Raw genomic sequence first — 25670 nt, forward strand, 5'->3', positions numbered from 1 at the left:
CAACAACGATCATCGTTTGCTTTTCAAAACTATAACTTGACATATCCCTCAAAATGGCCCATTTTTTTTCAAAACACCAAAAGTTCGTTCAATCACACTACGTAATGATGAATGCGAATGATTGAATATCTCTTCTTTACCAGATATCGATCTACCTCTACGGAAGTCAGGTAAAAGATATCACTGACCTCTATATGGTCCAAGATAACTTTACATTTGAGGATATCCAGAATCAACAAGATAATATTTTCCTACAAGTCATAATATAACAAACAATTAATTGAAGAATTTTTTAATAAAATAATCAATTAAAGAACTTATACTTTATTATTTAAAAATCACATATAAATAAAATATCTAACCATTTGGAGGTGCGGAAATTTGTATTTTGGATCTCGAATTGCATCAAATAATATTGTATTGTCATGTGCGATCTTTCCCATCTAGCCATGACAAATGTGAAACACATATTAAAATCACATATTGCCATAACATTTTGAGTCGGGATACCTTTTCTTCCAATATAGGGAATTTGTTCATTTGATGGAAGAATAGCCGTAATGTGAGTACCATCAATTGCACTTATGCAATCCTGAACAAATAATCATATTACTCTCGTGCATATTTTTAGTCGACCAAATATATTAAAATATAATAATATAAAATTAAATTTTAACCTTAAAATGCGGCATATATCTAGAATCATTACGTATTTGTTCGGGTATTGAGCTAAAAAAAGGATCTTCGGGTGCAATTAGATTAGTGGCCATCCTTGAAACTTTCTCAAGCACAACGGCAAAGTGTCGACTTATTGTTGATCTAGACCTTTGAAATCTTTCTCGACATTGGGAAACTTTTGCACCGGTGCCCAAGATGTATAAAAAAATTCCCAACATTTCACTAGAAGATATGTTTCTTGAAATTTGCAAGTTGTATCCTATCTCCAAAACTCTCAGCAAACTTGTGAATACCATTTTAGACATCCTAAAATAATCATACAACGTGATTCGTGACCGTTAAGGATCTCTCGAATCCATGTCTCACCTGACTGTTTTGAATCCAAGCATGGTTGTCTCAATATATACTTCTCGTAATATAATTGCACGGAAGAAGATGCAACAACAAATAATCAATTAAAACATTCTATGCGTTGTAAAATCTCTTTCTTTTCCCTTTCATCATCACTTTCATCACCGCTATAATCCTCAACTATACTCATCACCTGTGAATAAATTTTATATCCAAAATCACATATAAACAACTATTGATAAAAATAATTTAGTAAAAAATAAGTAGAACATAAATTCAATATCTAAAGACCAAACATAAACAACTATTAATAAAACTAGATTACACATAATCAAGTAGAACATAAATTCAATATCCAAAAACCAAACATAAATAACTATTGATAAAAACATACTTCGTTTAAGCCATTATAACTAGAAGATTACACATAAATAAATATCTTTGAACCCTAAAAGATCAGAAAATTTTCAACTATCCTTCATTTCCGTCTTAAGCCACAAAGCTCTAATCTTGGGATTAATTGATAAAAACATAATTCGCTTGTCCTTATTGAGCAATAATCTAAGTGCGAAAAAGTATAGCGAACTAGCTTCTGGAACTTCTTCCGACATGCTGTCAAGCATTTTGACTGCTTGTGGAATACCATATGGATCCATAACAGAAGTCAAACTAGATTTGGCTTGACTCATATTGTCAGTTGCATTGCATAATTTTTCTATTTGACTGGACAATCTTGCAGCCACTCTAATTTGCTTTGAGGATTTCTTTCTTCCAGTTTTAAAATGTGAACTTGACATCTCAGGGTTTTTTCTTTTTTGACCGTTTCCATCAATTTGAACATCATTTGAAATGTGAACATCATTTCTCATATTTTCTTCTTCACTCTCTTCAGGTATTTCGTTGTTAACATCCTCAAAAAAATCACTACGGAGTGTACCAGAAGAAGGTGCCCATGCTTTATCACCTGTTGCAACTATCGCCATGAACATTTGATCCAACTTCCCTTCGAATTCAGGATCAATGTCCGATGTTCTAAATTTTATAGCTTCAGGCACAACCTGCATATAAAATGATTGTTTAATAATAGTAATTGGCAATAACCTCATAAATAAGAAAAAAATAAAAAAAATATTTAGAATTATTAATGTACCTTGAGCCTACTCTCCCACCATTCATCCGATGTATCAACGGTTCTTTTTATAGGATTCCACCCCAAACCAGTATCTTCGCCTTTAAGTTTCTTCCAAGCTTTCCATTCTTTTTAGAGGGCATCCCACCTATTTTTAAGTTGTCTTTGTGAAAACCCTTGCCCGTTTCTTTCTCAAAGTTGGTCATTATTTTCAACCATCCATCTTTTGTGAAATGAGTACCAGGCCTATTGCCTTTCAATATCTCTTTAATACAAATATCACAAAATATCTCTGTCAATCTCTAATCCCACATTACTTTCACTTTTTCATCACTAACTTCAACCGCCGAATTACTCATCTATTGTGTATACGAATAGATTCGTTTCAGCCAGTAAAGCAATCAAGAAAATCAAATGTCACATAAATATATATGTTTACATGTGTATTAAAAATTTAACTATATACATGAACAAATAACAGTATTAATGAAGCTTGTTGCCTACCAGTCGGGGAAGGGTTATTTTTTTTTCCATATTAAACTATTGGATTTATTGGAAAAGTTGAAGCCTTTGCTTTCAATCTTTATAACTAGCACAACACATATTCTTTCGCATATTGTATTTGTAATAAAATAAGCATGCGAGAAATATTGAGAGAAAAAGGTATATTTGGACGTGTAGTAATTGGCATTAACAGGATTACAATTGTCAAGCCTTAAAAACAGGCCTAACCCAAGCTATGTTTTCCATTCTTCACATAGACTCTGCTAAAAGTAGGTTAAATTTCTATATTTATGATTAACAAGCCCCACTTCCGTCAAACTTTTTGTCGCTTTCCCTAGAAAATTTTTTTACTATGCTAAGTATCCAAAATGGGCTTCGACTACCTTCACTTGCCTCTCTTATACAATAAACTACCATTTCTTTTCTTTTTCTCTTCTTCTTATGTGTATTTATTTTCCATTGTTAATATTTCTACCTCAAACTTTATATTCTTTTTAATAATTTGTTTACTTCAGTGAGAATTATTCAGGCAAGGCAGACTAGTTCGGGGCTTGGGGTCGATATTGTAAACTTCAACTTCGGTGAGTCAAACATGGTCGGTGAAAGCATTAGTCAGAGGTAACATGCACGACAACAAGTTGAGTGGGCATAAACAAGACCGCCAGAAATTGAAGTTTACGCCCACTCAACTTGTTGTCGTACATGTTACCTCTGACCGATGCTTTCACCGACCATGCTTGACTCACCGAAGTTGAAGTTTACAGTACGACCCCAAGCCCCGAACTAGTCTGCCTTGCCTGAATAATTCTCATCGAAGTAAACAAATTATTAAAAAGAATATAAAGTTTAAGGTAGAAATATTAACAATGGAAAATAAATACACATAAGAAGAAGAGAAAACGAAAAGAAATGGTAGCTTATTGTATAAGACAGGCAAGTGAAGGTAGTCGGAGCCCACTTTGGATACTTAGCACAGTAAAAAAATTTTCTAGGGAAAGCGACAGAAAGTTTGACGAAAGCGGGGCTTGTTAATCATAAATATAGAAATTTAACCTACTTTTAGCAGAGTCTATGTGAAGAATGAAAAACATAGCTTGGGTTAGGCCTGTTTTTAAGGCTTGACAATTGTAATCCTGTTAATGCCAATTACTACACGTCCAAATATACCTTTTTCTCTCAATATTTCTCGCCTGCTTATTTTATTACAAATACAATATGCGAAAGACTGTGTGTTGTGCTAGTTATAAAGATTGAAAGCAAAGGCTTCAACTTTTACAATAAATCCAATAGTTCAATGTGGAAAAAAAATGACCCTTCCCCGACTGGTAGGCAACAAGCTTCATTAATACTGTTATTTGTTCATGTATATAGTTAAATTTTTTATTCATTAATACTGTTATTTGTTCATGTATATAGTTAAATTTTTTATTCATTAATACTGTTATTTGTTCATGTATATAGTTAAATTTTTTATACATATGTAAACATATATATTTATGTGACATTTGATTTTCTTGATTGATTTACTAGCTGAAACGAATCTATTCGTATACACAATAGATGAGTACTTCGGCGGTTGAAGTTAGTGATAAAAAAGTGAAAGCAATGTGGGATAAGAGATTGACAGAGAAATTTTGTGATATTTGTATTAAAGAGATATTGAAAGGCAATAGGCCTGGTACTCATTTCACAAAAGATGGATGGTTGAAAATAATGACCAACTTTGAGAAAGAAACGGGCAAAGGTTTTCACAAAGACAACTTAAAAATAGGTGGGATGCCCTAAAAAAAGAATGGAAAGCTTGGAAGAAACTTAAAGGCGAAGATACTGGTTTAGGGTGGAATCCTATAAAAAGAACCGTTGATACATCGGATGAATGGTGGGAGAGTAGGCTCAAGGTACATTAATAATTCTAAATATTTTTTATTTTTTTCTTATTTATGAGGTTATTGCCAATTACTGTTATTAAACAATCATTTTATATGCAAGTTGTGCCTGAAGCTAAAAAATTTAGAATATCGGGCATTGATCCTGAATTCGAAGGGAAGTTGGATCAAATGTTCATAGGGATAGTTGCAACAGGTGATAAAGCATGGGCACCTTCTTCTAGTACACTCCGTAGTGATTTTTTTGAGGATGTTAACAACGAAATACCTGAAGAGAGTGAAGAAGAAAATATGAGAAATGATGTTCACATTTCAAATGATGTTCAAATTGATGGAAACGATTAAAAAAGAAAAAAACCCTGAGATGCCAAGTTCACATTTTAAAACTGGAAGAAAGAAATCCTCAAAGCAAATTGGAGGGGCTGCAAGATTGTCCAGTCAAATAGAAAAATTATGCAATGCAGCTGACAATATGAGTCAAGCCACATCTAGTTTGACTCCTGTTATGGATCCATATGGTATTCCACAAGCAGTCAAAATGCTTGACAGCATGTCGAAAGAAGTTCCAGAAGCTAGTTCGCTATACTTTTTCGCACTTAGATTATTGCTCAATAAGGACAAACGAATTATGTTTTTATCAATTAATCCCAAGATTAGAGCTTTGTGGCTTAAGACAGAAATGGAGGATAGTTGAAAATTTTCCGATCTTCTAGGGTTCAAAGATATCTATTTATGTATAATCTTCTAGTTATAATGGCTTAAACGAAGTATGTTTTTATCAATAGTTATTTATGTTTGGTTTTTTGATATTGAATTTATGTTCTACTTATTTATGTGTAATCTAGTTTTATTAATAGTTGTTTATGTTTGGTCTTTAGATATTGAATTTATGTTCTACTTATTTTTACTAAATTATTTTATCAATAGTTGTTTATATGTGATTTTGGATATAAAATTTATTCACAGGTGATGAGTATAGTTGAGGATTATAGCGGTGATGAAAGTGATGATGAAAGGGAAAAGAAAGAGATTTTACAACGCATAGAATGTTTTAATTGATTATTTGTTGTTGCATCTTCTTCCGTGTAATTATATTACGAGAAATATATATAGAGGCAACCATGCATGGATTCAAAACAGTCAGGTGAGACATGGATCCAAGAGATCCTTGACGGTCACAAATCACGTTGTATGATTAATTTTAGGATGTCTAAAATGGTATTCACAAGTTTGCTGAGAGTTTTGGAGATAGGATACAACTTGTAAACTTCAAGAAACATATCTTCTAGTAAAATGTTGGGAATTTTTTTATACATCTTGGGCACCGGTGCAAAAGTTTCCCAATGTCGAGAAAGATTTCAAAGGTCTAGATCAACAATAAGTCGACACTTTGCAGTTGTGCTTGAGAAAGTTTCAAGGATGGCCACTAATCTAATTGCACCCGAAGATCCTTTTTTAGCTCAATACCCGAACAAATACGTAATGATTCTAGATATATGCCGCATTTTAAGGTTAAAATTTAATTTTATATTATTATATTTTAATATATTTGGTCGACTAAAAATATGCACGAGAGTAATATGATTATTTGTTCAGGATTGCATAAGTGCAATTGATGGTACTTACATTACGGCTATTCTTCCATCAAATGAACAAATTCCCTATATTGGAAGAAAAGGTATCCCGACTCAAAATGTTATGGCAATATGTGATTTTAATATGTGTTTCACATTTGTCATGGCTAGATGGGAAAGATCGGCACATGACAATACAATATTATTTGATGCAATTCGAGATCCAAAATACAAATTTCCGCACCCTCCAAATGGTTAGATATTTTATTTATATGTGATTTTTAAATAATAAAGTATAAGTTCTTTAATTGATTATTTTTATTAAAAAAATTCTTAAATTAATTGTTTGTTATATTATGACTTGTAGGAAAATATTATCTTGTTGATTCTGGATATCCTCAAATGAAAGGTTATCTTGGACCATATAGAGGTCAGTGATATCTTTTACCTGACTTCCGTAGAGGTAGATCGATATCTGGTAAAGAAGAGATATTCAATCATTCGCATTCATCATTACGTAGTGTGATTGAACGAACTTTTGGTGTTTTGAAAAAAAATGGGCCATTTTGAGGGATATGTCAAGTTATAGTTTTGAAAAGCAAACGATGATCGTTGTTGCTACAATGACGATACACAATTTTATCCGAAAACATGTCGGTCGAAATGATGCAGATTTTATGGAATACGAAGATAATAACTCGGCATATGAGAATAATATTGATTCAGAAAATGCGCATGGTCGAGAAAGTGATGACGACGACGACGACGACGATAGTGATGATGACGGTGAATCAAACAATTTAAGTGGTTTTGAAATGGAATTAACAAGAGATGTTATATCTTCTAGTTTAATGAATTAACTTTAAATTGTAAATGCTATTGTAAAATTTTTAGTATTTATATTTGATATATAAATATTATCCCTTTTTAAAACTTCAATCCAAATATATGTAATATTTTAATTTGTTAGGTTTATGTTTTCTATGTTATGTTAATATCTAATATGAGTTATATATTCAAATACATTTTAAAATAAAATAATACAAATGTGTTAAAAGCATTAATTAAAAATAAAAAATAATTTTATAATAATACAATTGTGTCAATATCTAATTACAAATATTTAATTATTATATTTAAATATTTAAATATAGTTTATATATTCTAATTAAATTTAATAAATAATTAATATTAATTACTTAGAAATATTTAAAATATTTAAATATAGTTTATATATTAAAATATTAACAATAAGTTATAATAAATTATTTTTTATATTTTTGCTAAAATATCATAATATTAACTAATTTGAACGTTATTTAAATACATATTTGTTACTTTATAATATCATGTCTAAAATGGACATTTTATCCTTGAAAAGCACTTTTTGACAGTAATACCAAACAATCAAAATTTTCAAAAGCACTTATCAAAAGTAATTTTTCATAACACTTTTAAAAGCACTTTTTAAAAGTAATGAAGAACTGGCTCTAAGAAGGTGAAAATTTGCTATCAAATGAAGAGTGTTCTTCATTGCTTTTCAAAAAAAAGTACTTTTTTAGCTAAAAACTCATCTTAGCCGCAATGAAAAACACAGCCTAAGAAAAATATACACTAAAGTGATTCTATTTTTTTTTTCTATATTCTTTTATATAAAAAAATCTATAATATATATAAAGTTGAGCTTTATAAAAATAGCTTTATAAGTCAGTCACGAGAAGAGGGATCCATTGGTGCTCTTGGGAGGGGTTATGCGATTTGAAAAAGGCCGATGGGTTAGGATTTCATAGCTTGTCAAAGTTGAATATTGCTTTACTTGCCAAATAGGGTTGGCGTCTATTGACTAATCCGAATTCTTTAATGGCCAAAGTACTTAAAGCTAAATATTTTTTGCATAAAAATTTTATGGAGTTAGGGTTAGGGAACCAACCTTTCTTTGTGTGGCGAAGCATTTAGGCCGCCAAGGGTCTGCTGCAGATGGGCTGTGGTTGGCAGGTTGGTAATGGGCAATCGATTTCGTATGGGATGATGCTTGGCTCCTTGGTGAACGGCCCTGCAAAATACAGATGGATAGGGTTACTGGGATTGACAGGGTGGCAAATTTGATTAATTAACATAGATAGGAGCGAATGGAATGTTGGCTTATTAGGGACTGTTTTTCCTTACCCAATTGTTAACCTTATTCGACGTATCCCATTGGCATCTCATGATTTGTTGGATCGATGGAGATGGTTCCCAGATAGCACTGGAGATTATTCTGTCCGTAGCGGATACATATTTCTATTGCGTGGTTTTTCGGGGGAAAGGTGATCGTTACAGTGGTGTTACGCAGCATACACAAAATATTTACAAACAACTATGGGGGGCTCAAGTTCCCGAAAAAATGAAAGTTACATGTTGGAAATACATATATAATTTTCTCCCTACAAAAGATAATTAGTTTCGCCGGAGAATCAGGGTTGATCGTATGTGCCCACACTATGGTAGTGGGCTTGAGACCATTCTCCATGTCTGTCGGGACTGTCCTGTGGTCCAGGAGGTTTGGCACGGCTTGGGTTTCTATTAGCACATGGTTCCAGAATCTAAACCATTCAATGGATTAGTCAAATATTCGCTACTGCTACGAAGCATATACAACTCTCTATCATCACTACCTGGACTCTCTGGACTTCTAGAAACAAGCTAATTCATGAGGGCATTTATCTGCCTACTCAATCAATACTTATCACTATTCTGGGTTATCTACAGGAGCTAGATTCCCTCTTGTTTCCTAGAGAGGATATTGTGACTGTTGGCTTGTCGCTCTGGAAGACCCTTGTAGACCCATGGGCTCGCGTAAACTTTGACGCAGGGTTCTTCGCTGATTTGCGGGCTACCAGCACAGAGATAGTTATTAGAAATTCTAAAGGGCTGTTATTAGGCCCAGCTTGTTTCTGGGAAGAAAACATACCATGTCCCTTATCGGCAGAAGCTCTCGCATGTGTGTGAGCCATCAGATTTGCCCGAGATCTTGGCTTCTATTGGGTTGAGATTGAGGGTGACTCGGAGGTGCTTCTCTGCAAGCTTCAAAGTGTGGCCACTGGTCGGTCGACGGTGAGTGCTTATGTTTAGGATGCGAAGAGACTTGTTTTGGGCTTCGAGCGTTTCAAGTTCCAGCACATAAAACGGGGAGGGGAATATAGTTGCCCATCTTCTGGCCCATCTTCTAGCCCATAAGGGTTTTCTTCGACGACGGGATGTTATATGGATGGAGGACGGATCGGAGTCTGTTCTGGGGTGGGTGTTAAAGAGATCGTTGGGAAGGTGCCTGATTTTGATGGGGGGTCTTCCTCGAGTTGTGTTTCGGCCAAATCTGTTATTTACTTTGCAGGCTTTATTGTGGCTTCATCGTGGATCGAAGATTGTGGGCTGTTTCTGACTGTGGTTTGGCCCTACCGGACATGCGTGCGCAACTAGGGTTGTTGAAGGGTTTCAACTGCTTGTTTTCTACCTTTCTTTTCTTTGGTTCCTTTTTTATTTGGCTTTTGTTTAATTTTTTACCCGTTGGGTTGTTTTGCTTCGTGGCATGTTTGTTTGTTTGTTTCCAAGTCTTTTCAATAATAGTATGACCGGATCTTATTAAAATGCGGATATTATCTTATTAAAAAAAACTTATAAAAAAAAAACTTAAGAAATACAACAGGTTGATGTGATGTGTTGTGGTGGTGAATAAATGCCACTTGAAAGGAATTAAGAATAGAAAAACTATCATCCATTTCTAATAATATAATAACACATCAACAATTTTTTTTAAATTTCAAAATTTTCATTTAGATTTGATTTTTTCAGATGAAAATGTTGATATGACATTAATTATTAAAAAGATATAGATAATGTAGCATCACTATTTCATACAATATTTTTCCTTTAAAAATGAAAATAAAAAATAAAATTTAATTTAGATGATAAATTTATTAAGGTTTCCTTAAAAGAAATTGAGGATTTCAACAGGAAATAAAATAAAATAAAATAAAATTTAGATGGTGAATCTATCAAGGTTTCTTAAAAGAAATTGAGGTTTCAACAAGGCATCACTATTGTAGGTGTGAATTATCTTGTAGGTAACAAATAATCCACTCATAGTGTTCTTGATTGATTAGGAAAAACTCGAATTTTTTGTGGAAAATCCTGCCTTAAGATTCCTATTCCAACCCACTCATAACTAGTTTCTTTCACTAGGAACCTTTCAAAATATTCACATGCTTTCTACTTGTAATTTTTGGCATATTAATTTTTTTAAAAGAAAATATTATTATTAATAAAAATTATGAATTATAATAATGCAAAGATATGATATATAGTACAAATAAAAAATAAATCACTACAAATAAATGTATAAATGTCATGTTTATAAAAAATATATATTTTTTAAAAAGAGAATGCCAAATTGACAATAACTATAATATTGGAATAATTTAAATATAAACTAGGGATGCATCAATTTGATCAACTTGCTGAAATTTGCATCCTAGCCTTGCCATCATCAAATTAACTTAACGATTAGCATCAATCAACCAAGAAACAACTACCAAAAGCTCTAAGAGACCCACCGCATCAATGATGCATAAAAGACAAAGTCTTAGATAGCTTCTCCTCCTAATCTCAAATCTATCATCATCACTATGATCTATCATGATAAAATCCTTCAATAATGATTCCTAAAAGATCTAGTCGCACCATTATATTGACAAATTTCACATATACGCCTAAACTTGACTAAAAAATAAAAGTAAAAATAAAACCACATCTACTTTCAAAGAAAATAGATTGGATAAAATAAAAACCACGAAAAATATTGACAAAATAAAACCACGAATTGTGGACAAAACCACGATAATGTGGAATGAAATTAAAAGCAAAATAAAACTAAAAAAAAATAAAGTTGAAGAAATCGTGATTAGCAGCCAACCCAAAAGCTAACACGTTGAAAAAACAAAGATTTAGTTGTAAAAATTGAGTGAATCAAATTTTTGTATGAAAAGAAAAAAGAGAAATTTTCCAATAGTCAATTGTGATTTTCATGCCAATTGTATCATTTTCTATCCATGTTAATATTAATAAATTTCATTTTAGTCTTTCGTTATATTATTACTACATTTCAAATATATATATTTAATCCTAGACAATTAATTTTATAAAACCTAAAATAAAACACAATTTCATTACCTTTTTAATAATTTTATAATTTTATTAATTTTTATAATTTTCACAATTTATTGCATTTAAAAAATAAATATATTTTATTAAATTTTATTTCATTAATCTTACTAATATTGACAAGGACTAAAATAAAAAAGTATTGTCAAGTTTAAAAACTAAGGGTATGTTTAATTGGGTAGATACGTGGAGGAATAGAAGGAGTGAGTGGAAAAATGGAAAGAAAATAATTTTTGAGTGTGCTTAGTTAAGAAGAAAAGTGAGAGGAAAGAAATTAGGAGGGGTGATAATTTTCCCTCCTAAATGTATAAAAACTAATCCTTCCAAATTGAGATGATGAGATTATAAAAAATTGGAGAGAAGTATATGTTAGTTCAAATTATGCATTTTTCAAAATTTTATTTTTTTCTTTCATTTTCAACTTTACCAAGCAATGGAGGAAATTAATTCTTAAAGAATTTTAGCCAATAATAAACTGCCACATCATATAAACTTTTTAAAATATTTTTTAAATTTTCTTTTAAATGATATCTATTTACTTTTTTTTTTCGTTTTTCTATCTTCTTCTTTTATAAATATAATGTCTGGTAATGCCAATAATGCTAAAAATTTGTCCTCTCAAGGTCAAGACATTGGCAATTAATTTTGTTTTTGAACTTCACCACCTGCTTACTCGACCCGATGAGATTAAAAAAATTCTTTCATCGATCAAAATCATTGTTTTTAAAATTGAATCAACTAGTTGGATTGATTGGACCAAGAATTAGATGGAGTTTTAGTCCAAATAGAAATGGCAAAACCCAAACCACTTCGAATGGAGCGACTTTGTTCTTTTGAGAAGTGGATGTGGGTACAGCTGCGTGGATTTATTTTCTTTTGGATAGTGGATATGGAACAATTATGGTAATTGCTTACCCCACCCTTATCTGCTCTACTATATAAAATTACCATTTTATCATTGTACATATAAACTATTAAAAAGGTAAACATATAATAACATAATATAAAAAATCTATATATTTCATGTTTAAATAATATTTTGAAGAATTATGTTTAAATATTTACTTGACTTTAAAAAGATTGAAAATATTATAGATAAGTAGAAATTTTAAATTGAAACGAAGCAGGGTAAGGAGACGATATCCAACATCTTATGAAAGTAGTAGTAATTTTCAAGATTATACACTCATGGTAGAGCTAAGCAAATGGTGGAGCAAACCGTGCTAACTATGGAGCGGTTATGGATTTAACATTATTTACTCCCACCTCACTCTGTTGTCATCCTTAAATTCAAAGATAGGGGTTGAACCACGAATTGACAAATTGATATAAACTGATTGAAGCAAGTTAAAAACTAGTTGAGTTGATTTTTTCTATTTTTAAAAAAAGTATTTTTTATAATTTTTTAATAATTTATTTAATCAAACCAAATAAAACAACTAAATCAAAAATTAATTGCCTAACTTATTTAACCATGGGTTTGATTTAAGTACCAACTTAATAAAACAAAAGTTTAAGTACTACCTGTATTTAAAAAACATTATAATTTAAGTACTAATTGTTGAGTTAAACTTAAGAAGAGGAATATACAATGATGTAACAGAATCATTTCATATAATCCTTTCAAGTCATTCTAGCATGTGATGCCAAGTTGAAAAATATTATCGAAAACATAATAAAAAAGCTTAATTAATTCAGAACAAACAACCCCACCCCCTCCCCGAAGAAAAAAGAAGTTAATTTGTTTGTTTATTTTAGTATATGAAACTATCAAGACTTGAATCATGTTAAACAATAAGTTGGGCATTTTACTACGAGACACGTTGTTGACAGAATATGTTTGATCATATGTAAAAGAATTTAGAACGCTTAAATGGATGGATGTGGGAAAGAAAAAAATAAAAGAAAATGAAGATGGATATATATATATATATATATATATATATATCATTTCCAGGCAACAGCATCAATCTCATCTCTGGCTGCTTTGTAAAGCTCCAGCCTTTTAGCAATCTGTGTTCTCTTTTCCATGAGTTGAGGGTCCTCATCCAACATTGCACTCAGTCGTTCCTTCTGCATAACCCACCCACCACAATTATTTATATATATATATATATATATATATATATATTTATATTTTCCTTTCTGATAGATACACTTCAACAAGCACGGCGGCAGGGGAAGCTGTGAGTGAAGTGATTATTAACAACACACAATAGATAACCTCTAAAATCGGTGTACTCTCATATTCATGTTCTTTGAAACTTGCAATCAAATTTCTGTTAATGGAAGAGAATGATGTGCAACAGTAAAAAGTAATACTATAAACAGTAATTTACCTCTTTCCTCCCTACTTGGGCATAAAAGTGGGTCAACAGTGACCTCTTGGCCTCTCTCACTTGGCAATAAACCACAGCTTTAGGAATAGTATTCTTCAATGTATCAGAAACCATGGCTATATAAGCGCTAACATTTGATCCTGAACCAACAACACATATTTGTCACTACTTGTTAATCTCTCTCTATATATATAGATTCCCTTTCATGATTTCAAGAGTAACTTAAGAGAATGCAGATTATGTTGAAACAGTACTCTTAATTAAGGTGCTAAGAGGATCTTAGAGCATCACATGTAGTAACATAATCAACAGAAACTTCACATACCTATCCTTGCGAGAGAAGTATCATGGAAATGGTCATTATTTGGGCCAGGTGGGTTCCCATTCTTCTCTGGTTTCTTCTCTGGTGCTGCATGAAGCTTCCGGAAAAAATCAACCGTCAAGTAACTAGATTCCATCTCTACTAGCCGCACCACTGTTTTACGACTTTCTTCACGAAATCTTTCCAAAGCTTCATTTGCAGCAGTAGCTATGTCATTTTGAAGTGATGGGAATCGCTTAAGTTCCTGTAGTTGCATCGAATTTCCATATTATCATCTCATAAAGAAAATGTTGTGAATATTAGGTCAACCTCTAGGAACCCACAAGAGTAGAACGTAAAAACAAAATCTGCTCACACACATACACCTTTTCTTTGGCCCCGTTCATATTTTGTAAGAAATTTTCCAATTACTTAAAAGTGAAAAATTAGGGATGTTACTAAATTTATCTTATGCTAGTGTTATTGAATTTCATGAATGAATGTTTCCAGCTAAGTGCACTTACCTCTGTTTCAGCTATTGACTTCCTCACAAGTTCTTTCAAAACAAAATGCACCTGAAGATCAAAGCACATAATATTCAAGAATTGGTAATAAGGGTAAGATAAAAGTTTCACTTTTCCGCAAAATTATATAGGAAGGAGTAAATAGAAACTGCAATTAACAAGAATCTCTTAAAAGAAACACATATTCAATAACCCTCGTATGAGAGCTAGACTTGCGAGAACCACACTTATAAACCTTCCACAAATAGCCTACTTAAAATATTCTTGTAAATTTTCCTGTTAGTCTACACGACAAACCAGCACCATATAATGTATATGCGATTGCCCAGAAAAGTCTGCCAAATCATGTTTGATCACCCTTTTCAAGGAGCAACACCATTTCAAATAGAAAAGAGCAGATAGCAAAAGCATATGAAACTAAAGCCTAAAATGTTATCCTCCTTCATATAAAGGATGTTAAGGCAGAAATCTTCTCCAGTCTGATATGTTATTTTTCACTCTTCTTTTACTTGTCTTCCAGAAACAGCTTTTTTTTCTAATTTCTAGTAGTAACGAGTCCAAGCTGTGGTTTTACCATTGCAGTGTCTCTAGGTTATTACATATATACCCTTTACGTGTCTCTCACACCTTTCATGTATCTAGAAACACATATAACTGAACTGTAGAGTTCAATGAACAAATCAATCAGTCCCAAATCTCACCACGTGCCTTTTTCAAAAGAAACATTTGACTATTTTAGAACCGATGTAATGACAGAAGGACCCAATAAATTACACAAATACATTAAATAATTCTCTCCCTTCTATCCAGTAACATACTATAATACATTAGAGAAAATCCCTTTAAGCTTTCGTACCATGCATTGCTCAAATGCTAGCATGTCATTTTAGAACTTGGGGCTAAAAGCAATATCCAACAGTGAAGCAGATCTAATACAACTTAAGAACATACCTAAAGAAATAATTGTGATGTGAGGAAAGGATTGTGAAACTTTTACCCCACACTATTGCTTGTTATGCTAAGCCTTTTTTTCTCAGAAGAATGGATATTTTAAAAGGACAGTCCAGTCTTAAGTTCAATTCTTACTGAACGCCTCTTCATTTCACAAGGCAGTCAAATGCTGCTCCTTACTACTAGCATGAGTTAACATGAAACCACCTACGAAAATGGATCAACTACTAGGGGTTTAAAATTTTACCAAATTAGCATGCTTAAGAAGTCAAGAAAATTAAGTTCGGTTTCAGTTTCAGGCCAAGACACCTCTTGATTTAGCAGCCAACCTCTCTCCAGAACATGTAGAGGGTTCAAACTCCCTCTTCCTGATATTCATCCTTAAAAGAGGAGAGAAGAAGGAATGGAGGATAAAAATTGAAAATTTTGAGTACATTAAACACATGCCAATTTGTGTCTGTGTGTGTCTATTCAAACTAAAGGAATTACTAGCTGCATCTTTCCCAAAATTGACAGTTAAGAAAGCAAAAACACTAGTAAGAATGTTACAGCATCTACAGTGTGTGTGTGTGTGTGTGTGCGCGCACACACACGTGTCTATTCAAATAAAAGGAATTACTAGTTGCATCTTCACTAGATTTAAAGTTAAACAAGCAACAGCACAAGTAAGAACATTACAGCATCTACAGAGGCTTCTGCTGGGCCCTTGAAATAGGTGATGGAACCATCAATGAGCCTCCTGTATCCTTGTTCTGGAGCAATCAAATGGGGCTGATAGCCATCGGCCTCAGTGACAACTTTCTGGACATTTTTTAATGAAAGATGACGATCAAAGGGGAGTTTCTTCAATGCAGCTGGCAATTGGTGGTCAAAAACTCCATATATCCTATCACCGCCAGGTCGCCTGAAGCAGCAACTTACCATTTATTTTTATTTTTATTTTGAAAGAAAATACCCGAAGGTCAACCTCAATTTATTGCATCATTTAAAACAATATTATGGATTTCCATTGGGTAATCCATATCAAAATTTTTAGTACAATTATTAATAAGAGCCCAACTACAAAGCTGATCAGCAGCTTTATTACAACAGCGAGGAGCCCAATTAAAATTAAAACTAAAGCACGGGCCCAAAAAATTAAGCAGATCCCGAATGCGGTGGCCCATAGTTTAGGGGACAAATCTAAAATTATACTACAGGAAATGGCATAGTTGACCACATTCATAGGAAACATACTTTACAACTTTTAAGAAAAAAATGTCACAAGACTTCCAGAATTTCTAGTAAGTATCATCACTTTTATAGTTTACTATCTCTAGCAGAAGCAGATACTTCACATGCAAGCCAACCAGACAACACAGCCTAGTATGTATCCTAATTTCCAGTACAACTATAGCTGAGATACTGAATAGTAAGAGGACAGAACAGAAGCTTTATAAGATTAAATAATGTCACAAGACTTCCAGAATTTCTAGTAAGTATCAATATGTGAATGTAATTTAAGAAAGCAGGTGTTATAACTTAAGATTTTGAACTTAGAAAGTAGAAATACTTAATAAGAATTAAGGTAAGCTGACTAGTAAATAAATCAAACTGTGGTATAGAAGTTTAAATGCTGAAAAAATTATGCACTTTACCCTCCATCCAGGTGCTCCTTGAAAACACGATCAAATGCACGGCAAAGTTCTAAAATCATGTACAACTGGGCCTGTACATACATTTAATACAATTGAATGAACAGTTGAAGGAGTAACCCATTCACAAATAAAGAAAACTGATTCCAAAAGACCTAAAATTTTTACCCCTCCATCAGCTGCAACTGGCCTGCCAATGCGATCCAACTCTGCGTTGAGCTCATCAATTGTCTTATTAATCATAGAAATGATGCTTGGTATGCGCTGCCTAATAACAAGCTCTAAATGCTGAAATAGAGGAAATTTTAAAAAAAATAAAAATAATTAGAACAAATATACATACAAGGTCTCATAGACATTCAGTGAGATGTTAAGCTTCTCTGAGATATCAATATTAAAATTAACTGAAGCAACAAAAATAGAAAGATAAACAAGACCTGAGATAAAAGTTTTGCAAGATACTCCGATCCCATTTTGCTCGCCAAGTGTCCATAATCAGGGCTTGTTTCAAAATATTCACGCTCTTTTCGACGAGCAACAATCATATCAACATTCTTATTGATGTCAGCTTGAGAACGATTCACAATTCCAACCCAAGGATGTTGTAGCCTATATGCCCTTCCTTCAAGAACCTGAATCAAGTAATCATAAAGTTTGTGTCTTATGGTTATAAAATCTACATGGGAGCTTTTCTAACTGATCTGCCATCATACATAACGATGAATCAATACCACACATGAAAGAAAAATAAGCATCCAAAAGAAATAATTTCAAATGGAGCCATTAGGCAATAAGCATATTTGAAATAAACCATGGACTTAAGAGGCATTGTCATGTAGGGTTCCATTTCAACGAGGATGATTTTGTTTAAACTGCTATCAAAATATAATACTTTCAGCACTTATTATAGAAGCATTCTATGACTGAGACGCAATGCAGTAAGTACGGTTAAATACATACTTCTGTAGCATTTGTTCCCTTATCCATCAGATCAAGTTTTGTTAGCACCCCAAAAGTTCTTTCACCTGAATACACCAAATATAGTAAAAATGTAAATCTCCCTTGCTCACCAGTAAAATTCCTATTGCATAACAATGCTTCAGAAGAAATAAGAATATATGCATAAAGCTAATATTTAGCAACCTGATGGATCCACTTCTCTTGCAAGTTTTATGGCATCTGAAGTAGCAATGTCTTGATTAGCAGGAGTAATAGCCAATATGATGCAATTAGGCTACAAAATTGAAAACAAACTCAGTGAGAAACATAAAGAATATACAAGACCTGCAACATTAGGGCCAAAACAAAATTGAGATGTTACTTGTTGAAGACATCAGAGACAAAACTAAAATTAATTGATCTCAAGTTGAAGGCGTAATATGTCATCAAAGCACAATGTTGCTTGGTTTGTTGATGTTATTGTTTGTTGTTGTTTATCTCTAGCTTTTGTTGCCCACTTTCTAAGCCCATTTATATTAGTTGTTTGTATCACGCCAAAATGTGGCGAAAGTGTTAGTTGTACCACATTCATTAAGTTTCAGAATTCTTGCAATCTTACATCCAGGTTGTGCCTCCCAAGTCCCTAGCTATTGCTTAATCAGTTTCAAGATGGGTGCTTAACATGGTAGCAAAGCTCAGGGGCATTTTTTATGTTGTTTCTCGTTTGTTGCCCATCAGATGTCGATTTATTGCAATTGTAGTATTGGTCCTATACATGAGAGGAAGTGTTAACTGGTATTGTCCTCCAATAGCAAACTATCTACCTATTCTCAGTTGGTTTTAGGTAGGATGGGTAACAAGGTTGTTATCATCTTAATGTCAATTTTGAAGAACTAGAACTAGATTAAGAAATATAAAGACACTTCAAACAAAAATTAAATTCTTTAAACAAAATTGAAAAACCTTCCCAAAAAGATTATCTCTAAGTCAAACTTCTGAGTACAATAAATCAAGCTTAATTAGAAAACAGCTCCTCTTATACGAGAGAGACCAAAATGGAGAAAAATTTGTGGTGCGAAAACATAGTAATCCAAGAATACCAAGCATAATAATAGTCATATTCTCTATAAGGAAGACTTATTCATAAAGTGGCATCTTATGATGTGTGAAAGGAAGTTCAAATAATATTGAATAGATAGTTGGAATGTAAATTTTGAGTGTTTCATGATTGCACCATTGGAGACAGAAATATGACCCTGGACAATTTAATTAAAACTCATGACTGCACATCTTATTTTTAGTGCAGATGCCTAGTCCAGTTTAATAATCATATATTTTATCATTGTGCACCAGTTCCTAATAACACATATCATTTCAATCTATCCTAGATTAATGGTTAGAAATTAATTCCATTTCCATCTATCTTTTTTTTGTGTGTTTAGACACAACCATCTTTTCCTCTCAAACTGGGATATATATGAAATAGTTTATTTCTAGTTTCCTGAATTTATAGGCACTTACTTGATTGAGTTCTATTTTCCTTGGTTATTGCAGGAATACCTTACTCTGAGTCATATACATTTTAGCATCAAAAATCATATAAAAGCTAGCAAGGGTCAAGAAACTCACCTTTTCAACATAAGAACGGACCATATTTTCAATATCTTCAACTATACTATCTGACTGTCCTTCTGCAAAAGCCATAGTGACATCCTTCATGATTAAGAATTTCGTATGTATGTTTGCAAGGGAGATCAAATCCAAATCATTTTATTTTGTCAAAATATAGAAGGTTTTGTTTTTACCTACAGCAACCTTTGTCAACCCAGGAAGATCTATAAGTGTCAAGTTGACAACTGCGGAAAAGAAAAAAGAGAAAAGGCGGCAAACATATTATAGCAAAACAAATTGAACTAATAAACACCTTAAAAGGCTCATAACCAAATATATTTAATTAGTGTCAAAAGGAAATCAAAACTTTACCAGAAGGAAACTTGAGAAAACAAGAATTAATAGTATAAATATAGTAATAAAAACATCACAGGAAAGAACAATCATAATGCAGAGCCACACTATCACACAGTTACATGCAATGTTGGCAGAGCCGCATGAAAGTTCCAGGCAAAGAGGGTATTCCCACATACCATGATTCTAATGGTATGGTCCAAGAATGTAGATAATTAAGCTACAATCTTAAAGAGAGTGATATTTATGGAAAGTACCGTCACTACTCAGACAAGCAGTGTTATTCACAATTTCATGTCTATGTTTAGAGGAATAGAAAAAAGAAAAGCCAATGGTATTTGACCCTTAATCCTTGAAAAACTTGGCATTTCAGTGGAAAATAAAAAAGATTTTCCAATATTTTTTAAACAATTGAAATTCAATAACTAAGCATGATTTTTTAGCTCTTATAAGATTGGGTTTATATTCCATTGTTGTTACTTTCCTCAAACAAACAACAGCTGAAAGTGCAAAAGTTGTATGGGCAATTTAATAGTAAAAGAGAGAGAGAAGAGGTCTGTCATTATAGAAATGGGATTTTAGAGATAGTGGAATAATAACTTCTACAAATCTAATTCATGTATATTTGAGGAGGAAAATGTTTAGCTTTTTCATGGCTAAAGTTCCCAAGTTGATAATGGAATTGTCTTAATATTGAGAGCATAATTTAGCTTGTTCAGTAGAATAATCTGCTACAAATACAATGAACTGCAGGGTAAAAGTACACAAATGAAATACCAATGAAAAAAATTACTATCCTTGATTCTTAACATTAGTTAACAGGTATTACTAAATTACCATGGATAGAACATATATATGAAAAGGACGATCAAAAACTTAATATTAGCAAAAACATCAGAGCAGCATGTATATTTCATTTTTGGTCACTATTTTTGTCCAAGGAGTAACTCGCAATAAGTATATAGTAAAGATGGAGGTATAAGTGCAGACCATTTGGAGAATATATGCTCAAGTGAATTGGAATATTAGAGATTTGCTTTGTCTTCCCAGTTATTCGATCTGTTTCATCTGAAATCTCCTTACGAACAGCAGCTGCATAAACGAAATTCTTATCGCTTGTTAAAATATAATCATCTTGATTTTGATATATAAGAACATGAAAACCAAATGTTTACATAAAAAACTAAAACTAAATTTAAATAAATAAATAGAAACACTGACTAAAGTAGGAGCAGCAGTCATATTTAAAGTAAAAACTGATTATAAGGAGAAGAAAAATAACAAACTAGAAAGTAGAAAGAACAATATTAATGAGGAGAGGAATGAAAACAATTTAATCTCATAAGGAAATTGTTCCAGTGCAAGTTGACTGCAACTTTAGATAGCTACTTGCAAGGTTGTTAAGCATGCTTGTTGAGTGCATTGCTGCATGAGATGACTATCAATCAGAGAGTTTTACCCAAAATAGAGTAGTAGAAAGTAAAAGCAACCTTTTATTTTCCTTCATTGTATGAAATTGTAGCTATTAGTACCATGAATAACGTGCTTAATGTATCCCATATGTTAAAGTTATCGAGCCAACACTTGGCAGGGTTTGAAACAATCTAATCTAACAGTAATAGAGCTAACAATATGATTTAACTAGTAAAGTTCACAGAAAATTCCAAATTAATGTCACTTCTTCAGAGCTACAACCAAGGAGCTTCTTACCTTAATGGAAAAGAAATTTTTTTCATTGGAATATACTACTTATTCTAAATGCCAAGTAACCTTTTTTCCTTCGCATTATGCATTTCAAGGATAGGACACAAAGAGGATGACTGAACATGCTACTGAGTGAGTTGGTTTTACTACTTGAAGGTTCAAGGTGGAAAAGGTAGAGTCGAGAATTCTCCACCTAGATCATTCCTTTCCGAGTCTGTCATGTGCAATACTAAGAGAATTTGGCTTTTTCATCGTCAATTAGATCACCCTTCCTTCCCTATTCTTAAGTTAATGTTTCCTTCTTTATTCAAACAGTCAATTATGCAATTTTTTCATTGCAATGATCATGAACTTGCAAAGCATAAGCGTACCTCTTTTTCACCTAGGAAAGAAGAACCCTTCTTCCTTTTTTTCTCATCCATAGCGATATGCGGGGACTGTCATCGGTTCCTAATATTTCAGGTGCTAAATGGTTTGTGTATTTTATTGATCACTATACCAAAGGAACATGGATCTATCTTTTATAAAATAAATGATGTTAATACTATGTTTCCCAATTTTTACCGCATGAAAAAATCACAATTTGATGTTAGAATTAAAAGCTTTTTGTTCTGATAATGCAAGGGATTATTTTAATCAAAACCTCTCTCCCTTTTTTTCAAAAAGAAGGGATAATTCATGAATCCTCTCATGTCAACACATCTCAACAAAAAGGCATCACTGCACAAAAGAATGGCCATCTTCTAAATGTCACAAGAGCATTATTATCTCACAAAAATGTCACCAAACAATACTAGGGAGTAGAGAGAGGCAATTTTAACTATTGCACATCTCATTAATAGACTTCCAACAAAGGTCCTTGACTTCAGAAAACCAATAGACATGCTCACAAATATGTTTTCAAATTTCAACTCCTTAAACAATCTCACAATAGAGGAAACTTGATCCACATGCTATTCGGTGTGTCTTTATTGGATATTCTTCAATGCAAAATGGGTACAAATGTTTTCATCCTCCTACTTAGAGAGTCTTGTTTCAATTGATGTTACTTTTCATGAAAATGTGTCCTTTTTTAAACATTCTTTTCTTTAGGGGAAGACTTTGATTGAAGATAAAGCAAAGGATCTGTTTTTTTTTTCTTGATTTTCCTAGTCAACCTCCAATCTTGGTCAAAACTCTTGATACCAATCAAATCCTAACTTCTATTGAGTCAATTTCTGGTGAGGCAATTTCCGGTGTTCTTATTAAGCTCGAGTGAACATCACTAATTAAGTCACCAAGGTTTAGGTGGATTGATGAAAGAGATGGGGGAAAAAAGATAATACTCAACTACTACAGACATATTAGAGAAGGAAAGTACCTCTCTCTCAACCTATGCAGGTACAATCTCTTATTCAAGCAATTGTTCAAAACCCAAAAACATTTTTCATCCTAAACAATACACCATAACACCAGCCAACATTGATTGAAACCCAGAAACAATGTCCAAGCAAATAGAAGACACAATACCGCTAGCTAACATTGATCAACCCTTTAATAGTGAACCAATACAATTGAATACTAATGATCTACCAATTACCCCTAGAAAAGGACCCAGAACCTGCACAAAACAACCACTATACCTTTTCATGACCTACCAAAATCTATCCACAAGCCATAAAGCCTTTCTTAGTAACCTTCAGTCAGTCCCCATGCCGAGAAATTTATCTGACAGTAGGAGATAAGTGAGAGAATGCTATGAATGTGGAGATCGAAGCCCTAAAAAAGAATAAAAAGTGCGAGTTGAATTGCTGAGAGGAAAAAAGGTTGTTGGGTGTACATGGGTTTTTTCTGTGAAAAACAAGTTGGATGGTTTGGTAGAAAGGTATAAGGCAAGATTGATAGCCAAAGTTTATACCCAAACCTATGGCATTGACTATCTTGATATTTTTGCTCAAGTTGCAAATATGAATTCGGTACGAGTTTTGTTGTCTTTAGTTAGCAATCTCGACTGGAACCCATAGTAATTTGATACAAAAAAGTGTTTCTTCATTTCGATTTAAAAGAGGAAATCTAGCTAGAGGCTCCTCCTTGTTTTAAATCTAAAGAAGGTATGGTGTGTAAGTTGAAGAAGACACTCTATGGGCTTAAACAATCACCAAGGCCTTGGTTCAAAAAATTTGCAAATGTAATGATTACTTAGAATATAAACAAAACCAAGGAGACCACACTGTGTTTGTGATGCACTTGAAGGCAAGGGGAGTGACAGCAATGCTAGTATATGTGGATGATATTATTGTAACAAGTAATGATATAGAGGAGACGTATTATCAAAGAAAAAAGAAGCAACTTAAACTGTTAAATGCCAGATTAGAACTTAAGAGAACGCAGGTAGATTACAAATTCAAAATGTTAGATAATCGAGCATCATAATGGATGTAGTACCGAAATCAGTGAACCTCCTCTTTGGTGCGTGAAGAAACTCTGCATATTCCGCCCCTGATTGTGTCTTATGAAGCTGCAACACCAACGGCCTCCGTGTAACAATCCCTTATAACGCAAGAGAGAAAAAAAATTAGATTTTGAAAGGAACATGTTCTTCATCATAACTAATTCACATATCAACTAGGTACATGCCGTTTTAAATCATAAATACATAGTAGTGAAAACTTTGATTTAAAATTTGGAAGAGAGATCGCGGCAAATCACATTCACTATAGCCATACTCATGATCTGAAATTGTACTCAAATGATTTATTTGGCTAAAATTAGTGACATCGAATTAATATGTTTATTTCTAATTATATTGCCTTTCAAGCAGCAAGATCCAGCATTTAAGTGTTTTATTTCCCCATTATTCGTCGTTATTTTATTAAGATTCCAGGAAAATAAATGAAAATTTACCGGATCCACGAGGCAAGAAATCTCTCCCTACAATGCTCTCCAAAACCGAAGATTTCCCAGAGCTCTAATTTCCAATGAAAAAAACGAGAGTAAAAATAAAATCAACAAAAAAAAAAGACAGTAAAGGAATGGATTTAATAGGAAACAGACCTGGCCACCAACAACAGCAACAGAAGGAAGAGCTTCCCATAGCGACATTCCTTGGCCGCCATGATCGCCAAGGACGGTGCAGGCTCTTTGGATTTTGTTTACGAGCCCGATCAAGCTCTCCATTGTCGCCATTTTTTAACGCAAGAAAAAAAGAAATGGAGGGTTTTGGATCTGACAAGAGAATGCCGGATCCAAAATGGGTTATTCGTATTTCGGATCAGAAAAATGGAAATGCAGAGCGAGAGAGCGAGAAGAGAAATAAATAAATAAAGTGGAAAACCGGTTGACAAAAGTACTGGATGTAATGCATGGATCAAGTGTATTTTACATATTTACGGTTTTTAAGCTTTTTTTTATACATATGTTTTTCAATATTTGAAATTGAATATTTTCATAAATAAATAAAAATTATATTCCTTCCTAGGGTTTTTCTTTTCCAACTCCCCCATTGTGATTTCCTTCCTTCTTTTTTTATGACAACCCATTATCATTAAGCCGATTCTGACTTGTGTCACGTAAATGTGTGTCATCTTTCAAAATTTTGTTACCCAAAAACACACTTCTCTTTATATAAGAAGCCACTTTACAATTCTGATTTCTTGTGAATTAATTTAGGAACTCTTATATAAAAAAAGAGTCATCGATCTGAAACGGAATAAATGTTGAAAATATGTGGATGTCAAAAAATTATGCTCACAATGCCACATCACATTTATTTTTAATTTTAAAGCATTTTGGAAGGAGAGTTCAAGTTTTTTTTGAAGATTTTTGTTTATATTTGCCTGAAGGATTGTGTTGTGTATAATTTGATTAAAATACGTTTATATATGCTTTGAAATAATCCTACATCTCATTACAAATACATGATAAGTGTGATTCATTGCTAAATCAACAATTAATTTTTTCTTTAATTTAGGGAAATAGGTCGATTTTAAAGAGCATGTGAAAGCGCGACATGTAAT

The 25670-nt window shown here is 32.8% G+C and overlaps 2 protein-coding genes across 3 annotated transcripts; both read right to left on the minus strand.

The window, feature by feature from the left end:
- Positions 1-1344: 1344 nt before the first annotated feature.
- Positions 1345-9745, minus strand: LOC105785620 (uncharacterized). Of its 2 annotated transcripts, XM_052633282.1 has the most exons (4): positions 9073-9745; positions 8289-8994; positions 8053-8175; positions 1345-2087 (listed from the first exon to the last, which is right to left on the minus strand). In XM_052633282.1, exons 2-4 carry the CDS (start codon positions 8328-8330, stop codon positions 1497-1499), a joined length of 756 nt encoding a protein of 251 aa, XP_052489242.1. In that variant the 5' UTR covers positions 8331-8994; positions 9073-9745; the 3' UTR covers positions 1345-1496. The 2 variants fall into 2 exon arrangements, 1 of the variants encoding a protein (XP_052489242.1); XR_001131073.2 differs by lacking the exon at positions 1345-2087 and adding an exon at positions 4283-4816 and having other exon boundaries at positions 8289-9745.
- Positions 9746-13050: 3305 nt separating this feature from the next.
- Positions 13051-25013, minus strand: LOC105785618 (phragmoplastin DRP1C). Its single transcript, XM_012611731.2, has 16 exons — positions 24709-25013; positions 24559-24622; positions 24100-24204; positions 20962-21063; positions 19812-19862; positions 19636-19697; positions 18211-18301; positions 18028-18092; positions 17505-17699; positions 17236-17355; positions 17071-17141; positions 16112-16337; positions 14483-14533; positions 13983-14223; positions 13658-13797; positions 13051-13391 (listed from the first exon to the last, which is right to left on the minus strand). The coding sequence occupies exons 1-16, from the start codon at positions 24838-24840 to the stop codon at positions 13266-13268; spliced, it is 1842 nt and encodes a 613-aa protein (XP_012467185.1). The 5' UTR covers positions 24841-25013; the 3' UTR covers positions 13051-13265.
- Between the last annotated feature and the right edge of the window lie 657 nt (positions 25014-25670).

Source organism: Gossypium raimondii, chromosome 1, assembly GCF_025698545.1.
Source record: "Gossypium raimondii isolate GPD5lz chromosome 1, ASM2569854v1, whole genome shotgun sequence".
In the NCBI taxonomy this organism is placed as follows: domain Eukaryota; kingdom Viridiplantae; phylum Streptophyta; class Magnoliopsida; order Malvales; family Malvaceae; genus Gossypium; species Gossypium raimondii.

Bases quoted from the DNA above. Each gene is read 5' to 3' on its own strand.
- LOC105785620 (XM_052633282.1), bottom strand. From the start codon at position 8,330: ATGAGATGCCAATGGGATACGTCGAATAAGGTTAACAATTGG. The intron at 8,176-8,288 runs GTAAGGAAAAAC...TGTATTTTGCAG, and splicing joins CGAATAAGGTTAACAATTGG to GGCCGTTCACCAAGGAGCCA. The intron at 2,088-8,052 runs GTTGGTTCCCTA...TTTTATATGCAG, and splicing joins GCTTCGCCACACAAAGAAAG to GTTGTGCCTGAAGCTATAAA.
- LOC105785618 (XM_012611731.2), bottom strand. From the start codon at position 24,840: ATGGCGACAATGGAGAGCTTGATCGGGCTCGTAAACAAAATCCAAAGA. The intron at 24,205-24,558 runs GTAAATTTTCAT...TTGCGTTATAAG, and splicing joins TTTCTTGCCTCGTGGATCCG to GGATTGTTACACGGAGGCCG. The intron at 14,224-14,482 runs GTAAGTGCACTT...ATGCAACTACAG, and splicing joins AGTCAATAGCTGAAACAGAG to GAACTTAAGCGATTCCCATC.